This window comes from Hippocampus guttulatus, chromosome 5 (genome assembly GCF_054856545.1).
Source record: "Hippocampus guttulatus isolate MCC_2025c chromosome 5, RoL_Hgut_1.0, whole genome shotgun sequence".
Lineage (NCBI taxonomy): Eukaryota > Metazoa > Chordata > Actinopteri > Syngnathiformes > Syngnathidae > Hippocampus > Hippocampus guttulatus.
Window position 1 is genome coordinate 21,462,501 of NC_141265.1, and position 20,333 is coordinate 21,482,833.

Consider the following 20,333-nt stretch of genomic DNA (forward strand, 5'->3'; position numbering starts at 1 on the left):
AGACGGGGGACATTGAGTCCGAGTGAACCATGTTCCGTGCCTCTATTGTTGAGGCGGCCAATCTGAGTTGTGGCCGTAAGGTGGTTGGTGCCTGTCGTGGCGGCAACCCTCGTACTCGCTGGTGGACACCAGCAGTAAGGGATGCCATCAAGCTGAAGAAGGAGTCCTATCGAGCCTTTATGGCCTGTGGGACCCCAGAGGCAGCTGACGGGTATCGACTGGCCAAGCGGAACGCAGCTTCGGTGGTCGCCGAGGCAAAAACCCGAGCGTGGGAAGAGTTCGGTGAGGCCATGGAAGCCGACTTCCGGACGGCTTCGAGGAAATTCTGGTCCACCATCCGACGTCTCAGGAGGGGGAAGCAGTGCACCACTAACACTGTGTACAGTGGGGATGGGGCACTGCTGACTTCGACTCGGGACGTTGTGAACCGGTGGGCAGAGTACTTCGAAGACCTCCTCAACTCCACCAACACGTCTTCCTTGGAGGAAGCAGAGTCTGAGGACCCTGAGGTGGGCTCTCCTATCTCTGTGGTTGAAGTCACCGATGTGGTTAAAAAGCTCCTCGGTGGCAGGGCCCCAGGGGTGGATGAGATCCGCCCGGAGTTCCTCAAGGCTCTGGATGTTGTGGGGCTGTCCTGGTTGACACGCCTCTGCAACATCGCGTGGTCAACGGGGAGAGTGCCTCTGGATTGGCAGACCGGGGTGGTAGTCCCTCTTTTTAAAAAGGGGGACCGGAGGGTGTGTTCCAACTACAGAGGGATCACACTCCTCAGCCTCCCTGGTAAGGTCTATTCAGGGGTGCTGGAGAGGAGGGTCCGTCAGGAAGTCGAGCCTCAGATTGAGGAGGAGCAGTGTGGTTTTCGTCCCGGCCGTGGAACAGTCGACCAGCTCTACACCCTTAGCAGGGTCCTCGAGGGTATGTGGGAATTCGCCCAACCAGTCTACATGTGTTTTGTGGACTTGGAGAAGGCGTTTGACCGTGTCCCTCGGGGAGTTCTGTGGGGGGTGCTTCGTGGGTATGGGGTACCGAAACCCCTGATACGGGCTATTCGGTCACTATACCACCGATGTCAGAGTTTGGTTCGCATTGCCGGCAGTAAGTCGGAATCGTTTCCAGTGAGGGTAGGACTCCGCCAAGGCTGCCCTTTGTCGCCGATTCTGTTCATAATTTTTATGGACAGAATTTCTAGGCGCAGCCGAAGCGTTGAGGGCGTCCGTTTTGGTGGCCTCAGTATTGCATCCCTGCTTTTTGCAGATGATGTGGTGCTGTTGGCTCCTTCAAACGGGGCTCTCCAACTCTCACTGGAGCGTTTCGCAGCCGAGTGTGAAGCGGTTGGGATGAAAATCAGCACCTCCAAATCTGAAACCATGGTCCTCAGTCGGAAAAGGGTGGAGTGCCCCCTCCGGGTTGGGGGAGAGATCTTGCCCCAAGTGGAGGAGTTTAAGTATCTTGGGGTCTTGTTCACGAGTGAGGGCAGGAGGGAGCGAGAGATCGACAGGCGGATCGGTGCAGCGTCTGCTGTGATGCGGACGTTGTATCGGTCTGTCGTGGTGAAGAAGGAGCTGAGCCAAAGGGCGAAGCTCTCAATTTACCGGTCGATCTACGTTCCAACCCTCATCTATGGTCACGAGCTATGGGTCGTGACCGAAAGAACGAGATCCCGGATACAAGCGGCCGAAATGAGTTTTCTCCGCAGGGTGTCCGGGCTCTCCCTTAGAGATAAGGTGAGAAGCTCGGTCATCCGGGAGGGGCTCAGAGTCGAGCCGCTTCTCCTCCACATCGAGAGGAGCCAGATGAGGTGGCTTGGGCATCTGATTCGGATGCCTCCTGAACGCCTCCCTGGTGAGGTGTTCCGGGCATGTCCCACCGGGAGGAGACCCCGAGGAAGACCCAGGACACGCTGGAGTGACTATGTCACCCAGCTGGCCTGGGAACGCCTCGGGATCCCCCGGGGAGAGCTGGAAGAAGTAGCTAGGGAGAGGGAAGTCTGGGCTTCCCTGCTAAAGCTGTTGCCCCCGCGACCCGGCCCCGGATAAGCGGTAGAAGATGGATGGATGGATGGAATTTTAAATCAACTCATTTGTCTTCTTATGGGCTCTCCACTCGTGCAGTGGCGGACAACGAGATCGGGTGCAGTTTATGATGAGAGGTTGTTAAATATGGGGAAGGTGAGGCGCGGCATGATTGTGAGATACAGAAACTGGCTCTTGGGATCGATCGATTGATCCATCCATCAAGCCATCCATTTTCTAAATCGTTAAGTCTTCATTTGGGTCCTTGGTGCAAGCAGGGTGGTACGCCCTGGAGTGGTCACCAGTCAATCAGAGGCTTCAATTTAGGCTTGCACCCAAATTTCTATTACATATATATCCGTTAATTGAACCTACCCTACTGTAGGTGTGAGTGTGAACGTGAAAGCGAATGATGCCCTGCGATTGACTGGCAGCCAATCCAGGGTGTGCGTCACCTATCGCGAGAGACACCAGCTCACCCATGAACCTAATGAGGACAAGTCGTATAGGAAATGGATGGATGGCTAATCCTTAAAATGGTTTCTGACACATCTATATATCTTTTGTTTCAGCCATGACTATAACTCTTTCTATAACTCGGTGGTGGCCTCGCCATCCATTATGGCATTGTCTGCTGGTCAGGCAGCATCTCGGCCCGGGACAGAAAGAGACTGGAGCGACTGGTCAGGAGGGCCAGTTCTGTCCTGGGCTGCTCCATAGACACTCTGGAGGAGGTGGGCAACAGGAGGATGCTAGCTAAGCTTAAAGCTATGATGGACAGTCCCTCCCACTCCCTCCAGCCCGCCCTGACAGCACTAGGTAGCTCCTTCAGCCAGAGACTGTTACACCCGCGCTGCAAGAAGGAGAGATACCACCGCTCGTTCCTACCGACTGCTGTCAGGCTGCTGAATAAAAAATAAAATGATGTGAAAAACAATTGTAATTAGCACAGCCACCTTATCTATATCTATCTCTATATTTATATTGCACTTAATTGAACGGTGTACATTTATTTTGTGAATGCAAACACTTGTTTTTCTTCTCTCTTCTTTCTACCCACAATCTTGCTGCTGTAGACTGTAAATTTCCCCAGTGTGGGACAAATAAAGGATATCTTAATGACACCTGACGTAGTCACTCTTCTTGTACTACAAATACTGCTACTGGTTACTCTAAAATGGTTCAATGATTTGTTGTTTACGATGATACTAATGCAGCGTGTTATACCGGAGACAAATTCCTTGTGTGTTCTACATACTTGGCCAATAAAGATGATTCTGATTCTGATTCTGATTCTGATTCTGATCCTTCATGCATAGCCATGATGAAATTGCAAAATAAGCACACCTTGTTTGAAGTTCTCCAAGTTGCGAAACTCCACCAAATTGTTGCCATAGTAATAGTTGGTAACGTAGATCTTCGAGTCTTTGGCCAGTGGATCCTTCATCCAGGCTCCTTCATTACGACCATAACTGTGTTGCTTCTCTGGCTGGTCGATTGATGCAAGAGTCCCTTCGCAGTGGAGGAGTTTCCCTGTAAAACAGTTTGAACATAAAGCATATACATTTGTGATTCCAGTTTTAATTTACACTTAACAATTGTTGTGTCATGGTTCTGTTGTGGCCAACAGGTGGCACTGTAGGGCTCCGCCTGCAGCTGCACACCTGTTGGTCATTGTGTCATTAGTTGTCTGTTTTAAAAGGACTCCCGGCATGACCACTCGGTATTGGGGCATTGTTTGTTCTGTCATGTTTCTGTTGATAGTTTTTTGCTTCAGCCATGACTTTTGCTTGTTACTTTGGATTCTTTTTGTTTTCATGACTTTCTTTGTTCTGGATTTAGTTTTCTCAGCATTTTGTTCATACAGTTCGTCAAGTACAACCTGCTCCTCCCTCCTGCCTGCTTTTTGGGGTCCACCACCACCGTGCAACGTGACATGTTCGGTTCCATATTTGGAGAACCAACCAAAACTTCCGCTTCAACAATGTTTTTTTCCAAATATTTGTTGCACTGTGAACCATTAACACACTCAACAATAATGGCGTGTGTATCGGTGAGGTGTGTATGAGCAGCCAAAGACTCCTGGTGGTGTCCAAGCAGTGTGGCCGAAACCGGTAAAAATCGATGATTCACTGCTTACAAAAATTAAAAACAGTCTTCAAAAGTAAAAAAGTAGGACACAGTTGAGGAGAAGTTGAAAAAAGAATAGAGTTTGTTCATCTCGCCTGTATTTCTCCGGCGGAACTATCGCAAATCGAAAGTGGAGTAGTTTGCTTAGTCTTGGGGCCTGGTGACAAAACACTGTAAAAAAGATGGGGAAACCACCAGCGACATGCATCGTAGATGTTACATCTGGATTTTCTTGCGTGTACTCCAAAAGGTAAACCAATGGTTGGCTGAGAGTAACATGACAAACACATAAATATCAGTTTGTCATGGAGAGACATTACTTTGCAGATGTTGAAGTCATGAATGTATGACTCCTTCAAAAAAAAAAAAAAAAAAAAACGAAACTATATGCCATAGATGAAAGTGCTGCTGCAGTCATACTTACTTTTATACTTTCTTTCTTTATTTTATTTTATTTTATTATTGAGCTAAAACTGCACAGCATCAAAATGAGAGATGTTTCTGGTAACTATAGGTAAGCTATTTGAGTGGGTTTACATGAATTAGAGGTCAATCAATTTTAGTCAGACACAGTATATTCAAAATGTAACCTGCTCTGTGGAGAGAGGGTCGACTGTTGTTGTTGCTGTTGTCCAGCAGTAGTACAATAGTGGGGGCTGGTCTCTCGGCGGCTGCTGTGCTTTGGCTGGTGACGATGGTCGTGGTTGGTGCAATGGTAGTGGTTGGTGGGATGAGAGCAGTCTTGGTGGTGGTTGTCGTGATACCGCTAGCAAATGCGATAGGTGTGGTAGTCTCTGCAACTGTAGAATCCATGGTTTCAAGTACCATTTCAGCTCCGCCATCCTCAGACTGGGTTTCGGTAATATGATGGCGAGTGTATGTTTTGGCTGGATTGTCTGACAAGAAGCAGAAACATTGGGTAGTTAGCCTTGATGACGTAACTGCATATGTGCAAGTAAAAATGACAGTGACAAAGCCGGTGGATGAGATCTACCGGGAATTCCTCAAGGTACTCGATGTTGTGGCACTGTCCTGGTTGACACGTCTCTATCACATGGACATATGGGACAGTGCCTGTAGATTGACAGACTGGGGTGGTGGTCAGTCTTTTTAAAAAGGGAGACCGGAGGATGTGTTCCAACTACAGAGAAATCAAGCTCCTCAGCCTCCCTGGAAAAGTCTATTCAAGGATATTGGAGGGAAGGGTCCGTCGGGAGCTTGAAAAACAGATTCTGCGGGAGCAATGTGGTTTTAATCCTGACCATGAAACAAAAGACCATCTTTAAACCTTCCGCAAGGTCCTCGAGTGTGCATGGGAGTTCGCCCAACATGTGGTTTCTGAATTTTGAGAAGGTGATCGACCATGTCCATCAGGGACTTCTGTGGGGCGGGGGCTTCGCGAGTATGGGGTCCCAAACACCCTGATAAGGGCAGTTTAGTCTCTGCACCAATGATCCCATAGTTTGGTCTGCATTACCCGCAATAAATCGGATCAATTTCCAATGAGGGTTGGACTCCACCAAGGCAGCCCTTTGTCACCGATTCTGTTCATAACTTTCATGGACAGAATTTCTAAGCGCAGCTGAGGCATTGAGGGGGGTCCGGTTTGGTGGCCTCAGTATTGTATCTCTGCTGTTTGCAGATAGTATGTTGATGTTGGCTACATCAAGCCGTGACCTCCAACTCTTACTGGAGTGGTTCACAGCTGATTTTTAAGTGGATGGGATGAAAATCATCACCTCCAAATCCAATCCAAAAACCAAGATCCTCAGTCGGAAAAAGGTAGAATGCATGAATTTTTGGAACAGAAAGTTGGTGCTTAGAATTGAAGCGGATCTATGTGGGACAGGAGAATTCAACCAATCTCTGTATTCGTCAATGGACGCTACCTGTTTACTTTCAAACTTAGCTGGTAGCAGACGTGTGTGACAACATGCACGCTGTGATCATGACTTTTCTGATCTACTGGTGAAAGGAGACTGATTCTCTCCTCTTTCATCTATATCTGCTCCAAGCAACACGGTGTATGTTTGTTTCAGTATTTAAATGAGTCATCAATTTATCTTCACTATGCCATCATCACTGAAGGAATGGATGAAATAGTTGTGTAATCCTGATGGGAATACTCAATGTAAATGAGTACAGCATATAATATATTGTCGTTTCTTTATCCCATGCATCTCCTTTACAGAGAGCTAGAGAGGGAGGGAGAGATTGGGAACAGCCCCTGGAATAACTGTCCCCAGCTGGATTTTGACCGACGCCGATCCCATTCGTGGGCGGCTATAATTTGTGGTGCTGATATATATATAGTACCAAGAATTACAGCCTCCATTGCCACTAAAATAAATAAACACCTCTCTTAAACCCATTCAACCCAAAGTGAACATTATGATCCACATGAAGGGTGTATTTATTGCCAGAATGTTGTCTATAGTTACATAATACTGATTTAATCCATGTCTTTCTTGCACAAATGTTTTATACTATATCTTTATTGTTTAGGTTTATTGTTTAACTTTTAGGTTAAATTTGCAGTTATGTTTTAGCCATTTCATGAAATTTTGATAAAAAGGCTATTTTTACAGTGACAATGGCTTATACAGGATCTACAAACCTCCTCCAACACCGCCCCTGAGCAAATGCTGTAGCCCAGCTGCTGTGATGGAAGTGTCGTATTCAACGGACAACTTAGGAAACACTTGGCAGCTCTCAGTGAAAATCTGAGTAAGTGTTTGAAATGGCCAGAGCGGCATCAAGGCTCTTTACCTTCCAAGGATAAATAAAGCGCACACTACTTTTTAAAAGAGCGTCCTGCTCTTCGGTAGAGATTATGGATATGCAGCTAAAGTTTTCACTGATTTGACAGGGAAGGCTGAGTACTTTGAGCCTCACATACAATTTGTACATGCAGGAACACCCGCTCTGACAGTGTCATGTGCGTGTGCCCTGTGCAAACGCAGCATACCTATTCACTCAACTAGACTTAAAGAGGATTGGAAGGAGTCAGGAAATGTTTTCTCTGCAATGGTGAGGGTCCCCGTACGTTGTGAAGAGCGAAGCTGAGGCATGCCATGGCCATGGCAGAGATCCATTGACATAACATTCCATTTGCTCCATGTATTTTGTCAATAAAAGATTTGGGTTTCTTGCACTCTGAATGCACAGCGGCAATCCAGACCTGCAGTCTGGACCAGTTAGATTTAAAAAACAAAACAAAACAAAAAAACCTCTTGTGCAAAACATGGATAGATTAATTGCCTGACAATTAAATTCACAATCTCAACAACCTTCTCAGAAAATGTTTATGCAGGTACTTTGATTGACGTACCATCAAATGACACTAATAAAGAGCTTAATTGCAAAACTGCTGTTTGATCCGAATCCAGCAAAGCTTAAGTGGGGTGAAATGAAATTGCTGAATAAAAAAATGGGATCATTTTCAACACACACATTGGATCACGCTCTGATGATGATCAAACAAGGGTAGGTAGAAAGGTAAGAGTAAACTATCAGAACAATGTTTGAAGGAGTTTGTTTTCAATGAAATGCACAATGCTGGGCCAACATACAAAGCGACACTTCAAAGATGAAAACTCTCACCTCCTCTGACCTCATCCTCGTCACTCTTGGCAGCCTTGTAGTAGGTAATGCCTCTGACCACACCTGGCTGGTGGCCAACCACCTTGGTTTTGGCTGTAGGATCAGGCTTCAGTGGTTTCACAGGTTTAGTGACCTCCTTTTTGGGCTTGATTACTTTTTCTTTGGGTTTGGGAGGGGGCTTGGATGATGGAGGCTTTTTGTTGGGTGGCTTTATGACGCTCTTGGGCTTGGTCTCATCGTTATTGTGCTGGAAACATCAATATTTTGGAAATATTAGCATGCTGTAATGACGAACAGCTACCTTGGCTTGTAAAAATATGCATATGATTTGAACTTTTTCACATTTTCTGACCTTGCAATCATAAACCTGAGTGTACTTTACTGAGATTTTTTTTTCTGATCGTTTAATACAAAGTACCATGCAATGGTGAAGTGGAATGAAAAATAAAGAAACATCCATTATTTTACATCAAAAAGGGTGGTGTCCATTTCTATTTAGCCCCCGTAGTACGCTAATACCCCTAAATTTAATTCAGTGCCATAAATTGCCTTCAGAGGTCACCTCATTAGTATGTAGAGTCCACTTGTATACGGCAAAATCTGACCGCGAGACAACTACATGTAAATCTTGCACCCAGAAAATCTGGCCTTTATGGAAGAGTGAGAAGAATAAAGACATTGTTGAATGAAAGGCATATGAAGTCCTGTGTTCTATGTAGGGGATTCCGCAAATGTGGAATCTTTATGCAGTATGAGGATGTCTGGATTTCCTCTTGGGCCAACAGATTTGCTGTTCGACAGGATCGTATGGAATACATCTCCTGATGTAGTTTATTTGAAAACTGGGTTCTTAAAGATGATGACAGGTTCACTTTAATCAAATGAGCTCTTCTTTCAGCACATTTACTCAAACTATAGGTACAGTACACGCATAATTGGTTTTCTAGCTGCCAGCATGGTTGGAAGAGCTGGACTCTGAAACAATGTGGTTGCTCACGCTCGAAAATATAGAAAACCTTTCGCCAGCTTTTCAGTAACTTTTCAGTTTCTGCAATCATTGGCCAGTGTAGATAGAGCAGCATCACTGACCAACTAACTAACCAATCCAACTCTAGTGAGGCAGAACACTCAAGTTTGTGGACTGTAAATCATTTATCAATCTGCAGCTGTGGTACAAGAGCTACAAAATGACCACTTGGACAAGCTACATTGTCACGAAAGAGCCCATTTTGAGAGCTGGTTATATAGTCATGAGAGAGGTTGTTGATCTGTGGGGCTAACTTCTGGGTTGGACTGCACAGGGGTCCGACAGTGCACAGTGAGAATCGTGCCTACTTGAAACCACTACTCGTGGAAATATGCAGCTAGTGTAGAACATGAAACATGATATGCAGGATAAATGACATAAGGTTACTTTCGAGTTTGTGTTCATGTCTGAAAATGATGGTGAAGCGAGAGTGCGCGCCAAGAGACATTTTACATTCGACACTTGAAGAATCCGTCTTTGTTTTCTTTTTCTAACCTTCTGTAAAGCGCTTTGTCACAGCTGCAGCTGTTGTGAAAGCGCTATATAAATAAAGATGTATTGTATCGTAAGCCGCACCTTGGTCTCAGAAGAGTCTTTCTGAAGCAGCTGCAGACTGAGACTGGAGATCTCTTTCTTGATGCTCATCATAATGTTGGAGTAGTTGTCATATCTCTTAAACTGGTTGGTCAGGCTGGTCATGCTGTCACGGACAAACTCATTCTCTCGTGTTAGGTTTGTCTTGATTGTCTGCAAAAGGTAACATTGTCATTACAATAGCAGTGATAAATTCTTTCAAATAGTGTGGCTGTAAATCTCTTCACGGTGATCCGGCTTTTGAAACGCATGATGTGAAGATGTTGTCTACCTCTTCCAGGGTGTTCATCTGAGACACCACTTTGTTGATGTATGAGTGGACTTTCATCAGATCCATGCTGTAAAGTGTTCCCTCGAGCAGATCCACCATAGACTGGAGCTGGGGGTTGATCCCAGAAAAGCAGGAGAACAATTATTCATTCTTTCCTTACATCTTCATGTAATCTGTTCATCTGAGTCTGACGCGTACATGATTTTACTATATGCTGTATGAAAACACATTCGCATGACATTGGCTCCGATTACAACAGGAAGATGGGCTCACTTCAGAGCCCATTTAGTTTTATCGAGATGATCTTTGAGTTAGTTTAGGTCAGAAGGATCACAAGGCCCTGATTTCACTGTCTGAGCTCCTAGTGAAATTCAAAATTGTCATGATCACGGTCTGTAAGTGTCCAGTGGGTCCAGAGGCGTTCGCGGTTTTCCTGTTGCGCATCTGTCTGGCATCACAATTATTGGGACTATTTAAAGACCTCATTGACCCATGTCAAGCTGTCGGATAATTTCTTGCTCAAGTTCATGTTTGTTCGTGTGGATTTCATCAAGACCAGGGGTGCCCCGAAGATCGACTTTTCGATCAACCAACCTCCCGCGATTGACCCGTTACCGCGCACGCGCATGCACGTACACACGCATGCTATGATGAGCAACAGCCTGACACGGAGGCATGCGATACACTTTTGCAGTCTGTCAACTATCGTAGCTCACACGTACTTCCTTCGGCACTCTAGATTCCTATTCTTTGCCCGTGCCCTCGGTGAATTGTACACGAAACAAACTCTGAATGAGAATTAATGATAACAATAAAAGATAGCGCAACAGCTATGATCACAAGCTGCAATTGCATACTGCTGAGCGCTAACAACTTCCGGTGATGCGGGTCACGCGCCACCGTAGGTTCAAGATTTACCTGATTGATGTTATTTTATTTTTTTAATACTTTTTGTGAAAATGAGACTGATAGGATGATTAGGGTGCAACACCCCTCGCGATCGACTTGGGACCAGTCTGCGATCGATGTAATGGGCACCCCTGGTCTAGATGCTCTGATTACTCTTGTTCCGTTTTTGGCTCTTGCCTTTGTTTATGCTCCTCGTTATTCACATAAGTCGTTCTTGGTGTGTTTAAGTGTATCCACGGTTTGTTCTCCAAGCGGTTTGGTCTTTCTTGTACTTTTGTTACAAGCTATTTTCGTCCGTGTTTTTTCCTTGCCTAGTGCAAGCGCTTTTTGTTTTCTTTGTATTATTCCTGGCTTGTTGTTCAGCGTCATTATTTGTACTTTGTCGGCCTTGTGCCTATTTTTTTTGTTGTTGTAAATAAATATTTTAGATCAACTTTCCCGAGTCTACCTTTTTCTCATGTGGTTGAGAGGAAGGAAATTTCATCTGTGCTGTATGTGGCACATAGAGCACATTTGACAATAAAGTTGACTTGACTTGACTTTTAGGGTCCAATTCTGTTCAGAACATTCCGGACGCCCAACAAAAGTCAAGCCAACTTTTGCCCTTCTACACCACTTGGAGCAGTTGGAATCTATGTAGACATTTGGTATCTTTTCTGATATTTGCAAAAGGAAATAATCCTTGGTCACCCCACTGTTGGTAAATTGAAAAAATGCAACCTTAGGTACAGTGTGATTTTTGGAATGCTTGTGTCATGAGCATCTCAAGGCTTATATTTAGGAGTTTGAGCTCCATCTTCTTGTGTCATTTTAAAAACTCAAGGCTTTCAGCTTTATTGACTGACCTTTAATAACTCAGGAGCCTGTTTCTTCAGCTTCTCCATCTTCCACTCATTCTCGCAGGGGTTGAGGGAGGATGGCGGAGCGGTGCAGGAACATTTGCAGTCAGATCCCGAGCTGACTGTTTCCACGGTATAGAAATCCTCCACACGAACACTGCCACTGCGCAGCCGTGTGCAGGCATCCCTGCTCAGAGGTCGCATGATGCACTTGCAGCGGCAGTCGGAGCCCTCTGATACCATACGAACAGGCTCTGTCTCGCCAAATATCTGAAAGTGGAATTAATCATGAAGTTACTAAAACTCTAATATTAAATGATGAATACGTTTGTTTGCGATGAACAGAATTTAGATGCACATGAAAAGCTTAGTTTTCTCAAGAAATAGTATCATCGACCTTATGGCATATTTTTCCTTCATTTTTTTTTGACGCAAGGCAACATGTACCGCATGATACATTTTGTAACTAATATGCAGGTATGCCATTCCCTCAGCAAGCAGTGAGTTATCTCACTCAGCTATTGTATCCCTGCTGAACAATCATAAACAATTCTCTCTATTTTATTAATGGAGAACAAAAGCAAGGGAAGGAAACTGATCCAAGGGGAAAAAAAGCATCCTTCCTCTCTTTTGTATGTTCGCTGTTGTGACTCAGAGGAAAGCCTCAGACAAAAAGACTGTAACACCACAATGACTTCTTATTCCATTGCGCTTCAGCCAAACACCCCCCAATATTTTAAAATATGGGGGATTAAAGATGGACTATATATGATGAGTAACCTTGTCTTATTAACAATAACAGCACAGAACGACCCTGGAGTGAATCAGATTGTCTTTGGTGCAATGTCTTATTTTGCTGATCCGATCACCAAATTATGACAACTCATCGCCAGTTTTGCTTAAAAATGCAAAATATCTGTCTTTCCAATCCAGCTGATCAGATCTGTGTAAAATCTTGCTAACCGAACAGATGATTGGCATAAAAGAGTATGTCGTGGGTGGCACGGTGGGCAACTGGTTAGCACGTCGGCCTCGCGGTGCAGAGGTGCCGGGTTCGATTCTGGCTCCGGCCTTCCTGTGTGGAGTTTTCATGTTCTTGCCTTCATAGGTTTTCTCGTACATGGTAGGTTGATTCAATGTCCCTCTGTGTAATTGTGAGCGTGAATGGTTGTTCGTCTATTTGTGCCCTGCAATTGGCTGGCAACCAGTTCAAGGTGTCCCCCGCCTACTGCCTGAAGACAGCTGGGATAGTCCCGAGCACGCCTGTGAATCTGGTGAGGATAAAGCGGTTAAGATGATAGATGGATGGATGGAGTATGTTGTCGGAAAATGGCAGTCAAAAACCCCACACGTCCAGCAACATTGGACATGCTGATTAACAGTCCAGCTAGAAAAACGCGAATCACAAAGCTGTTTATTTGCATGCCCAAAAATGCTATGCTTGCCTCATTTTGACATTTTGGGATTCATGTGCCGACCAATACTTTTTTGGCATATAGTATACATAGCAAATATTTGCCCCTTTTTTGGGGGTCATTTATTTTGTTTTATGTACTGTATTTTTGTGAAATCTGTCTGTGATTGGCTGCCAACCAGTTCAGGGTGTCCCCCACCTACTGCCTGAAGACAGCTGGGATAGGCTCCAGCACACACGCGACCTTTATGAGGATAAGCGGTTCAGATAATTCATTGATGGAAATGAAAAAGGAAAAATCATTGATTTATCATTCCCTTTGAGGTATGGTATGTTTTTGGGGTCTTTTTTGAGATATATACTGTATATATATATATATATATTTCTCTCCAAGAGTCCTCACAGTTGGTGTGTTAGTGGTTAGTTTCTTTACTGCTCACTCGCTTAAGAGTAATTTAGTTACTTTATTGATTACTTGATTTTAAAAGCAACTAATTCAGATGAGAAGTTACTTTAATTCAGCAGATACCGACAAACTTGCGAAACAAAAAAATTAAACCTTAGACGCAACTCTCCCTGAGTCCTTCCTCCATTGTTGTTTCTGGACATGAGACTTGTCAATGCGCTGAAAACGACAATGTCATTTCTTCAGACAGTAATGCGAATTTGAATACTCCCACAATGCCTTTCACCATGTTCAAGCTGTGATGATCAGAGTTTTTCTTGTGTTCTGTCATGTATAGTTATGTTTAATGACTTTAGTGAGAACTACATTGTGAGGAATCAGATGTCCTTCTGAATTTTATTTTTCATTATGTAGTTTTGCACTAAAAAATGTGTGCAAAGGAGGCACATGGGTGAGAAGAGTGTGCTGTTTATTTAATTCAATTATTTCTCACTGTGCCCTTTAATGGGTGGTTAAGTGCTGTGTTCTGTGGTAGTAAAAGGTGCCACTCTCTCAAATACTGAATGTACATTAAATGCAAATGAGTAACCTGAAAATGATCCTAATCTGGCGCTATGTGATGAATTTCTTCTTTCCTAAGATCAAGGGAGACATAAAGGGGACCCATTGTAAAGACTTGGACGGTATCGAGATGACCATGGCGACAGACCTGTGCAAGATCCCAAAAGAATCCTTCCAGGAGTGCGTAAAGGTGTGACAGAACAGGCTGGTAAAGCGAGTTTGATTTCAGGCCGTACTTGGAAGGGGAAAAGTTGTAGTTTGTAATTTGGAATTAACGGCTATCTTTTGTTACGCCAGTGCTGGAATTTTTGTGAGCAATCGAGTCCCTTACTCAAGTCAGGCGTCAAAGCATTGGATGGCCTTTGCTCTTTGAATTAACTGAATGAGTAAATCAAGTTAATTGGAGGCTGCACAACATGAAGGCATTGAAGGCGTGTCATATTTTGAATAAAGCAAAAGAACACATCCAAATGTAGCAGATGGACCTTTTCTGCTTTTGCTTTACCCTTCGTCCCTGCATTTACAATGGAATGACGGCTTTAGGAGAGAAAGTGGTGGAGGGGGCCGGTGAGTGCTGGGTTTGGGGGCTGCTCATTAGTGAAGGAATGCAGGCTGAGGGATGGGGGAAGTTGTGGGGCTGGGGTGACTCGCCTTCCATCCATTACTGCACGAATACCGAGGAGGAGGGGCATGTCTGAAGCAGAGCAGGACCTGACCCATGTCAAGTGAAAACACAGCAGGTTGACAAATGCTACAACCACATGAAAACAGAGTGGATTAGCAGATTAAACTTCTCGAGCGGTGGAAGAGCACTGTTGCAGTTCCGCTAAACTCGGTGGCTTAACCTTGCCCATTTCCCTGGACTATTCTTTGTCCTGTAATCAAAAAATGACACAGCAGACATAGCGTGCCCCTCATTGGTGGACATGGAACCTGCATCCATTCTCAGCTACTTTGAACATCCTCCAGTGTTACGTCCCACCCAGTGTTAACTCACACTGATAAAATCTGTGTTCAAAATCTTTGGCCTTATCAGGATCTCCGACCTTTCTTCCATTCCAAACAGACAAGCATTTCTCCCCTCATCCACTAAACCTTTCTGACTGAACTCAAGGATCGGTGTATCCGAGAGACTTTTGTGTCTTTTTCTGAGCTCTCAAACGTATACATACTCTTCAATCAGAAACATCCTGTGCTTTCTTCTCACAGCAGGTGGTGGGTCAAGGAGGCATTCCTCTCCATTAAACCTGAAAAGCTCCGATTTTGTTGAATGCATGCTATGAATCTTGAACATAGGCCTCTCGTCCGATCAAGTACAAGGTCAAAAGAACAGGGCTCAACCAGGAACTCGCATCTGCACAATGGGAGGGGGGGAAAAAGAGAGTGCAAGCCACAGAGAACTCCATTAGATCACTTATGGCTAACAATTTCTGACAGTGATGAAGTGAATCTCCAATTGTACTCAGGGTTGCAAAAACACAAGATGTGCTACACAATAGACGGTGCCGTCGGCTTTAGAATTTCACTTGTGTGGCCCTTTGTATGTATCACCGCGCTCATATAAACAAGTATGTCCCGCTTTTAGTGCTTTGCCAGCAAATAATTAGCTGCACACTTGGGACGTCAAAAAGGCGAGCGGGCAGTGGTGTTGTCCTGTGACAAACTTCAAATGCGTGGCTGTATGTTCGAGCTTTGTCGAAACACAAATGCTTGCTTAGGACCACTTTTCCGACAGATGTCACCATAAAATAAAATTCTACTCAGTGTACGGCGTCATCAGGTCAACTTTGAAGAGCACAGCTTTAGAATCCACTTTTAACGACACTCAAAGAAACAGTCCAGCCCAAATACTCTTTCTGACATGAACAGTACTCATTGTGTCGCTGTGAAGATTGAGCCTAAAAAGTAAAGAATGCTGTGTGGAAGCCTTTGTACTTGGATGAACCGTAAGACATGGAGTTAAAACTCAAGTCATCAGCACTGGGATGTTAATTAACTCAGCTCAAAGAATATCAAGCCCTCACTGCTTTTGGAAGTACAGTTCTACATTCCTGCGGAGTCTCTTTATGTGTCCAGATACTCTGAAGTCTTTACTCATCACAGTACATTGTCATGTCAAACAATAAAGACACGAGGGACAGCATAAAAATGACTTTCTTCAACGTTAGCTAATCAGGTGACCTCAGCTATGAATGGAATGATAGCCAGTATTTCCCTATTATATATAAATATATATATATATATAATATATATATATTTGTGTGTGTGTGTGTCAAACACATAATCTTTGAGATATGTTATTTAGCTTCCGATTAATTACTTTTTTCTTTTCTCCATAATAATGGAGCAAAATTTTAAGAGATTTAAAAAGGTGATTCCAACCATTGATTCAAGTGTATTTATTCAGTGGAGAAAAAAAACTCCCACATTGAGAAATAATTCTTATTTAATAACTGTGGCCCCTCCTTATTCCAAATGAGGAGGGGCCACAGTTATGAGCATCGCTGATGTCGACTATTTCTCTTTGCCCAATCTCTCTAAATCAGTGGTTGTTAACCTGGGTTCGATCGAACCCTAGGGGGTTGGTGAATCGGTCTCAGGGGTTCTATGGAGCCTCTGCCATGGAGCTTAAGACACACCGACTCAAGATGACACGCCCACTTGGCCATCGCTGACTGCAGATGATCACATTACATTGCTTGTCCAATCAGTGCTGCGGGAAATTTAGTTCTCTCAGTAGTCAACGTGTGACTGTCGTGATAGTAAGTCGTAAAATTTAAAAAAACTTAATAAATGCGTTTTTTTTATGTCTTGAATTTGTAAAAAGTCGTATTTATGTTTTCCACGAATGAAGGGTTCGGTGAATGTGCATATGAACTCGTTGGGTTCAGTACCTCTCACAAGATTGAGAACCACTGCTCTAAATCATCCAGCAACCTGGGATGCCTCTTCTGCTCTCTCCTCTATTGCTCACTCCACGGGTTTTCAATTGGGTTGCGGTCTGGGGACTAAGATGGCCATGCACACCCCAAATATAGAAGATGGTTGCACAAACCTTCATTATTCCATCAAACAATGCAATGATTTGATATGTATTACCGGTACTTTCATATGGGCGGCATGGTGGTCGACTGGTTAGCGCGTTGGCCTCACAGTGCAGCGGTGTGGGGTTTGATTCCGGCTCGGCCTTCCTGTGTGGAGTTTGCATGTTTTCCCCGTACCTGTGTGGGTTTTCTCCGGGTGTGTGTGTGTGTGTGTGTATTTTTTAATGTAAGTTTGAAATGTTTTAATGCATTGTACAGCACTTTCAGTTACATTTTTACGTATGAAAAGTGCAATATAAATAAAGTTTGATTGATTGATTGATTCCAAATACATGCATGGCAGGCTAATACGACACTCCCTTGGTGTGATTGATTGCGAGCGCAAATGGTTATTTCCCCAGTTATGCCCTACAATTAGCTGGCAGCCACATGTCCTACTGTCCGAAAACCTCTCAGCTAGGCTCCAGTACGCCCGTGACCCTGGTGAGGATAAACGGATTAGAAAATGGATGGAAGGATGGATTACTTTCATAGGTGTTACACTTGTGGTTGGTTGCCCGGGTAAATATGAAAAAATGACAAATCCAAATTAACAATCTCGTCATCCATGCATAGTGGAAGCACATGACTATTTTGATGGTCTAATGTTGACCCGATGTTTCACATCCACATACTCATCTACATTCGCAAGCTGAGCCAAGTGGCTCTGTTCCAAGATCCACAGAGATGTTGCCTAGAAGACATTTCATGTGATTTTACATTTGGATGGAGAAGAAACAAAGGTATGTTTTCCTTACCCCTACGATGTATCTGCGTCTGCAGAGGGAGAAAACATCTCAACCGAAGGTAGTACAAAGATGGGGAGGGGGAAATGCCAAACATCTTTTTAATGCACACTTGTGTAAACATTTATTTAGAATTAGCATTTTTTTTTAGACAGACTTGTCAGTCAGTCGATCAATTAATGCAAGTGAAGGAATGCGTGTGTGTGTGTGTGTGTGTGTGTGTGTGTGTACAGTGTATCTACACATGCACGCACACACACACACACATGCATACACACCTATAGATAGATAGATGTGTGTGTGTGTCTGTGTGTGAAGTCGAACCTGGAATTCGATATAATTCTCAGGTCGCATCACAGGCAGAACACACGCAGAAGACTGCCAGCCGCAACTGGTGTGTGCAGATTAACACCCGAGCCTCGGCATTTTCGGCCTGATGCAGTGCTAATTTGCTGGAATTGCCGTGTGAAAACCGCTATTGTCTTCTGATGATAAATGAGACTTTGTTTATCCCTTCATTTTAACACCACTTCACATTGCTTACACTAAGTGAAGCTCTGGATAACATCCCCACTCTCAGTGATGCCAAAATGCTCATTCACATAAATTTTGGCACTGCTCTAACACAACAAAGAACATCTAAAGTTCATTTAATGACGCCAAGTATCTGCCACTGTGCCAAGCACTGGACACAGTCGACTGAGCAACTGTCTCCTTTTTTTTTTTGTGGCCACTCACCCCCGACTTTGCACTGATTGTCTTTTGGTTTGTTTATGACCAAAACACGAAGCAGGTGCCCGCACTGTTTCCCACGCCACTTGATGGTGCCCTTCATGCCCCCTGTTCTCTTCTAAAAAGGGCTTTGTTTCTTTTTTTGTTTTGCCACTGGCACCAATATGGCTTCAGAACATATCACTCTTTCGTTTTGGAGGCAGTATATCATATTGTAAGTCATATCACTAACTGCATGACACATGAATCCTTACATGAGTCTATTTTCAATACACTTTATACCTTACTTGGACGATAGGTGACCCAGACTCTGACTCACAGGTGACTTTAGGCAAGAGGCGGGGTACATCGGCACTCTTTCGCAGATCATATACAGTATAGATAAACAACCATTCACACAACTGGATAAATAAGAATATGCTGCTCACCTAACATGCATTTTCTGAAATACGGGAGCAAGCAGGAGTACCCGGAGAAAACGCCACACAAGGACGCGGCGAACCAAAACCCAAAGAATCCATTCAGGACGGCCTGACCCAAGACTTAAACCCAGATCTTCTCGACAGTGAAGCAGATGTGCAAACCACTTGCCCAACTTGCTGTCCAATGACTATGTTTTATTGCTCATTAAACTTACACTACAGGGACACAGTCTTGAGCTGTCCTATGCGTCCAATTTACCAACAGGAACTGAAAATAGAAGAAAATATGGAGTCTTTTGGAACTAGAATGTCTCTGCGGGAAGGCTTTCTCTAGATGTTGGATGAGAGGGCCCGGCTAACAGTCTTTATTCCAGTTTATCAAAAAAGTGTTTGATGCAGTTGGGTTTAGGGTTCTTCAGAGGCAAGTTATTCCAAACCAAACCCATTCAACCATACCTATACAGGTCCTGCTTTTCTTCAGCTGTCCCCCCAATGTTGGAAATATTCATTTCTAAAATATCTTGATGAATGATGAAACACAAATTAAAGGAATTGATATTTGGTTCAGCAGTACATTCAGTTGTACCCCAGAAATTGTGAGTTTTGTCTCAATAGGGTCCTCAGTTTTCGACGGCTCCAACATGCAACTTTTCAAGGTCACGAATAGCTCAAAATGAACAAGTTTGCTCAGGGTCGTGAAGATCTATTGTCACATGGCAAAGGAGGCTATGCTTAGTTAGCATCAGATTTACTGTTTTTCATCTGTCCATCCATCCATTTTCTAATTCGTTCATCCTCCCTCACAAGGCCATGCTTTAGCCTATCCCAGCCGTCTTCGTGCAGTCAGCGGGGTACACCCTGAACTGGTTGCCAGTCAATCGCAGGGCACACGAAGACGATCAGCGATTCGCACCCACAATCACACAAAGGGACAATTTTAAATGTTCCATCAACCTTCCATGCATGTTCTTGGAATGTGGGAGGAAACCAGAGTACCCAGAGAAAATCCACCCAGGCATTGGGAGAATATGCAAACGCCACACAGGAAGGCTGGAACCAGAATCTCTTTCTCTCTCTCTCTTTCTGTGTGTGTGTGTGTGTGTGTGTGTGTGTGTGTGTGTGTGTGTGTGTGTGTGTGTGTGTGTATTGATCGGAAAGGCCGTAGGTGAGGTGGACACTGGCTGCCACGCTTCCGTCAGCCTGCCCCAGGGCAGCTGTGGCTACAGAATGAAGTTTTCCGCCAACATAGTGTGAAGGTGTGAGTGGATGAACCATGTGTCAATTGTGAGCGCTTTTCATGTTACAGAAAAGTCTCATATGAATCAAATGCATTTTTTTCCAGTACAGTGTTGCATTGAAATATAAGTTACATAACTTGGAAGTTTTCATTTCGCCATTTTTTGGGGGGACTTGTGAGAAAAATTCACAATGTGACCGCTCTATGGTGGCAGTCAACTTACTTCACAGCAAGCAGCAGTTTGGCAGATCATAAAAAAATTATTCGAAAAAGAGATGTCAATTAGCACTTCCAGTTGAAGTTTAATGACAAACTAAACATTAAACAAAGACAATTATGCATAGTGT

General features: G+C 44.1%; 1 protein-coding gene across 1 annotated transcript in view; it reads right to left on the minus strand.

Moving 5' to 3' along the window:
* Nucleotides 1-20,333, minus strand: part of olfml2a (olfactomedin-like 2A) — a 31,680-nt gene that overhangs the window by 8,419 nt on the left and 2,928 nt on the right. Inside the window, exons 2-7 of the mRNA XM_086112152.1 lie at nt 11,392-11,655; nt 9,638-9,745; nt 9,349-9,519; nt 7,746-7,992; nt 4,733-5,038; nt 3,360-3,545 (exon numbers count right to left, since the gene is read on the minus strand). Coding sequence (XP_085968278.1) covers nt 3,360-3,545; nt 4,733-5,038; nt 7,746-7,992; nt 9,349-9,519; nt 9,638-9,745; nt 11,392-11,655 — 1,282 coding nt within the window. The remainder of the gene's footprint in view (nt 1-3,359; nt 3,546-4,732; nt 5,039-7,745; nt 7,993-9,348; nt 9,520-9,637; nt 9,746-11,391; nt 11,656-20,333) is intronic.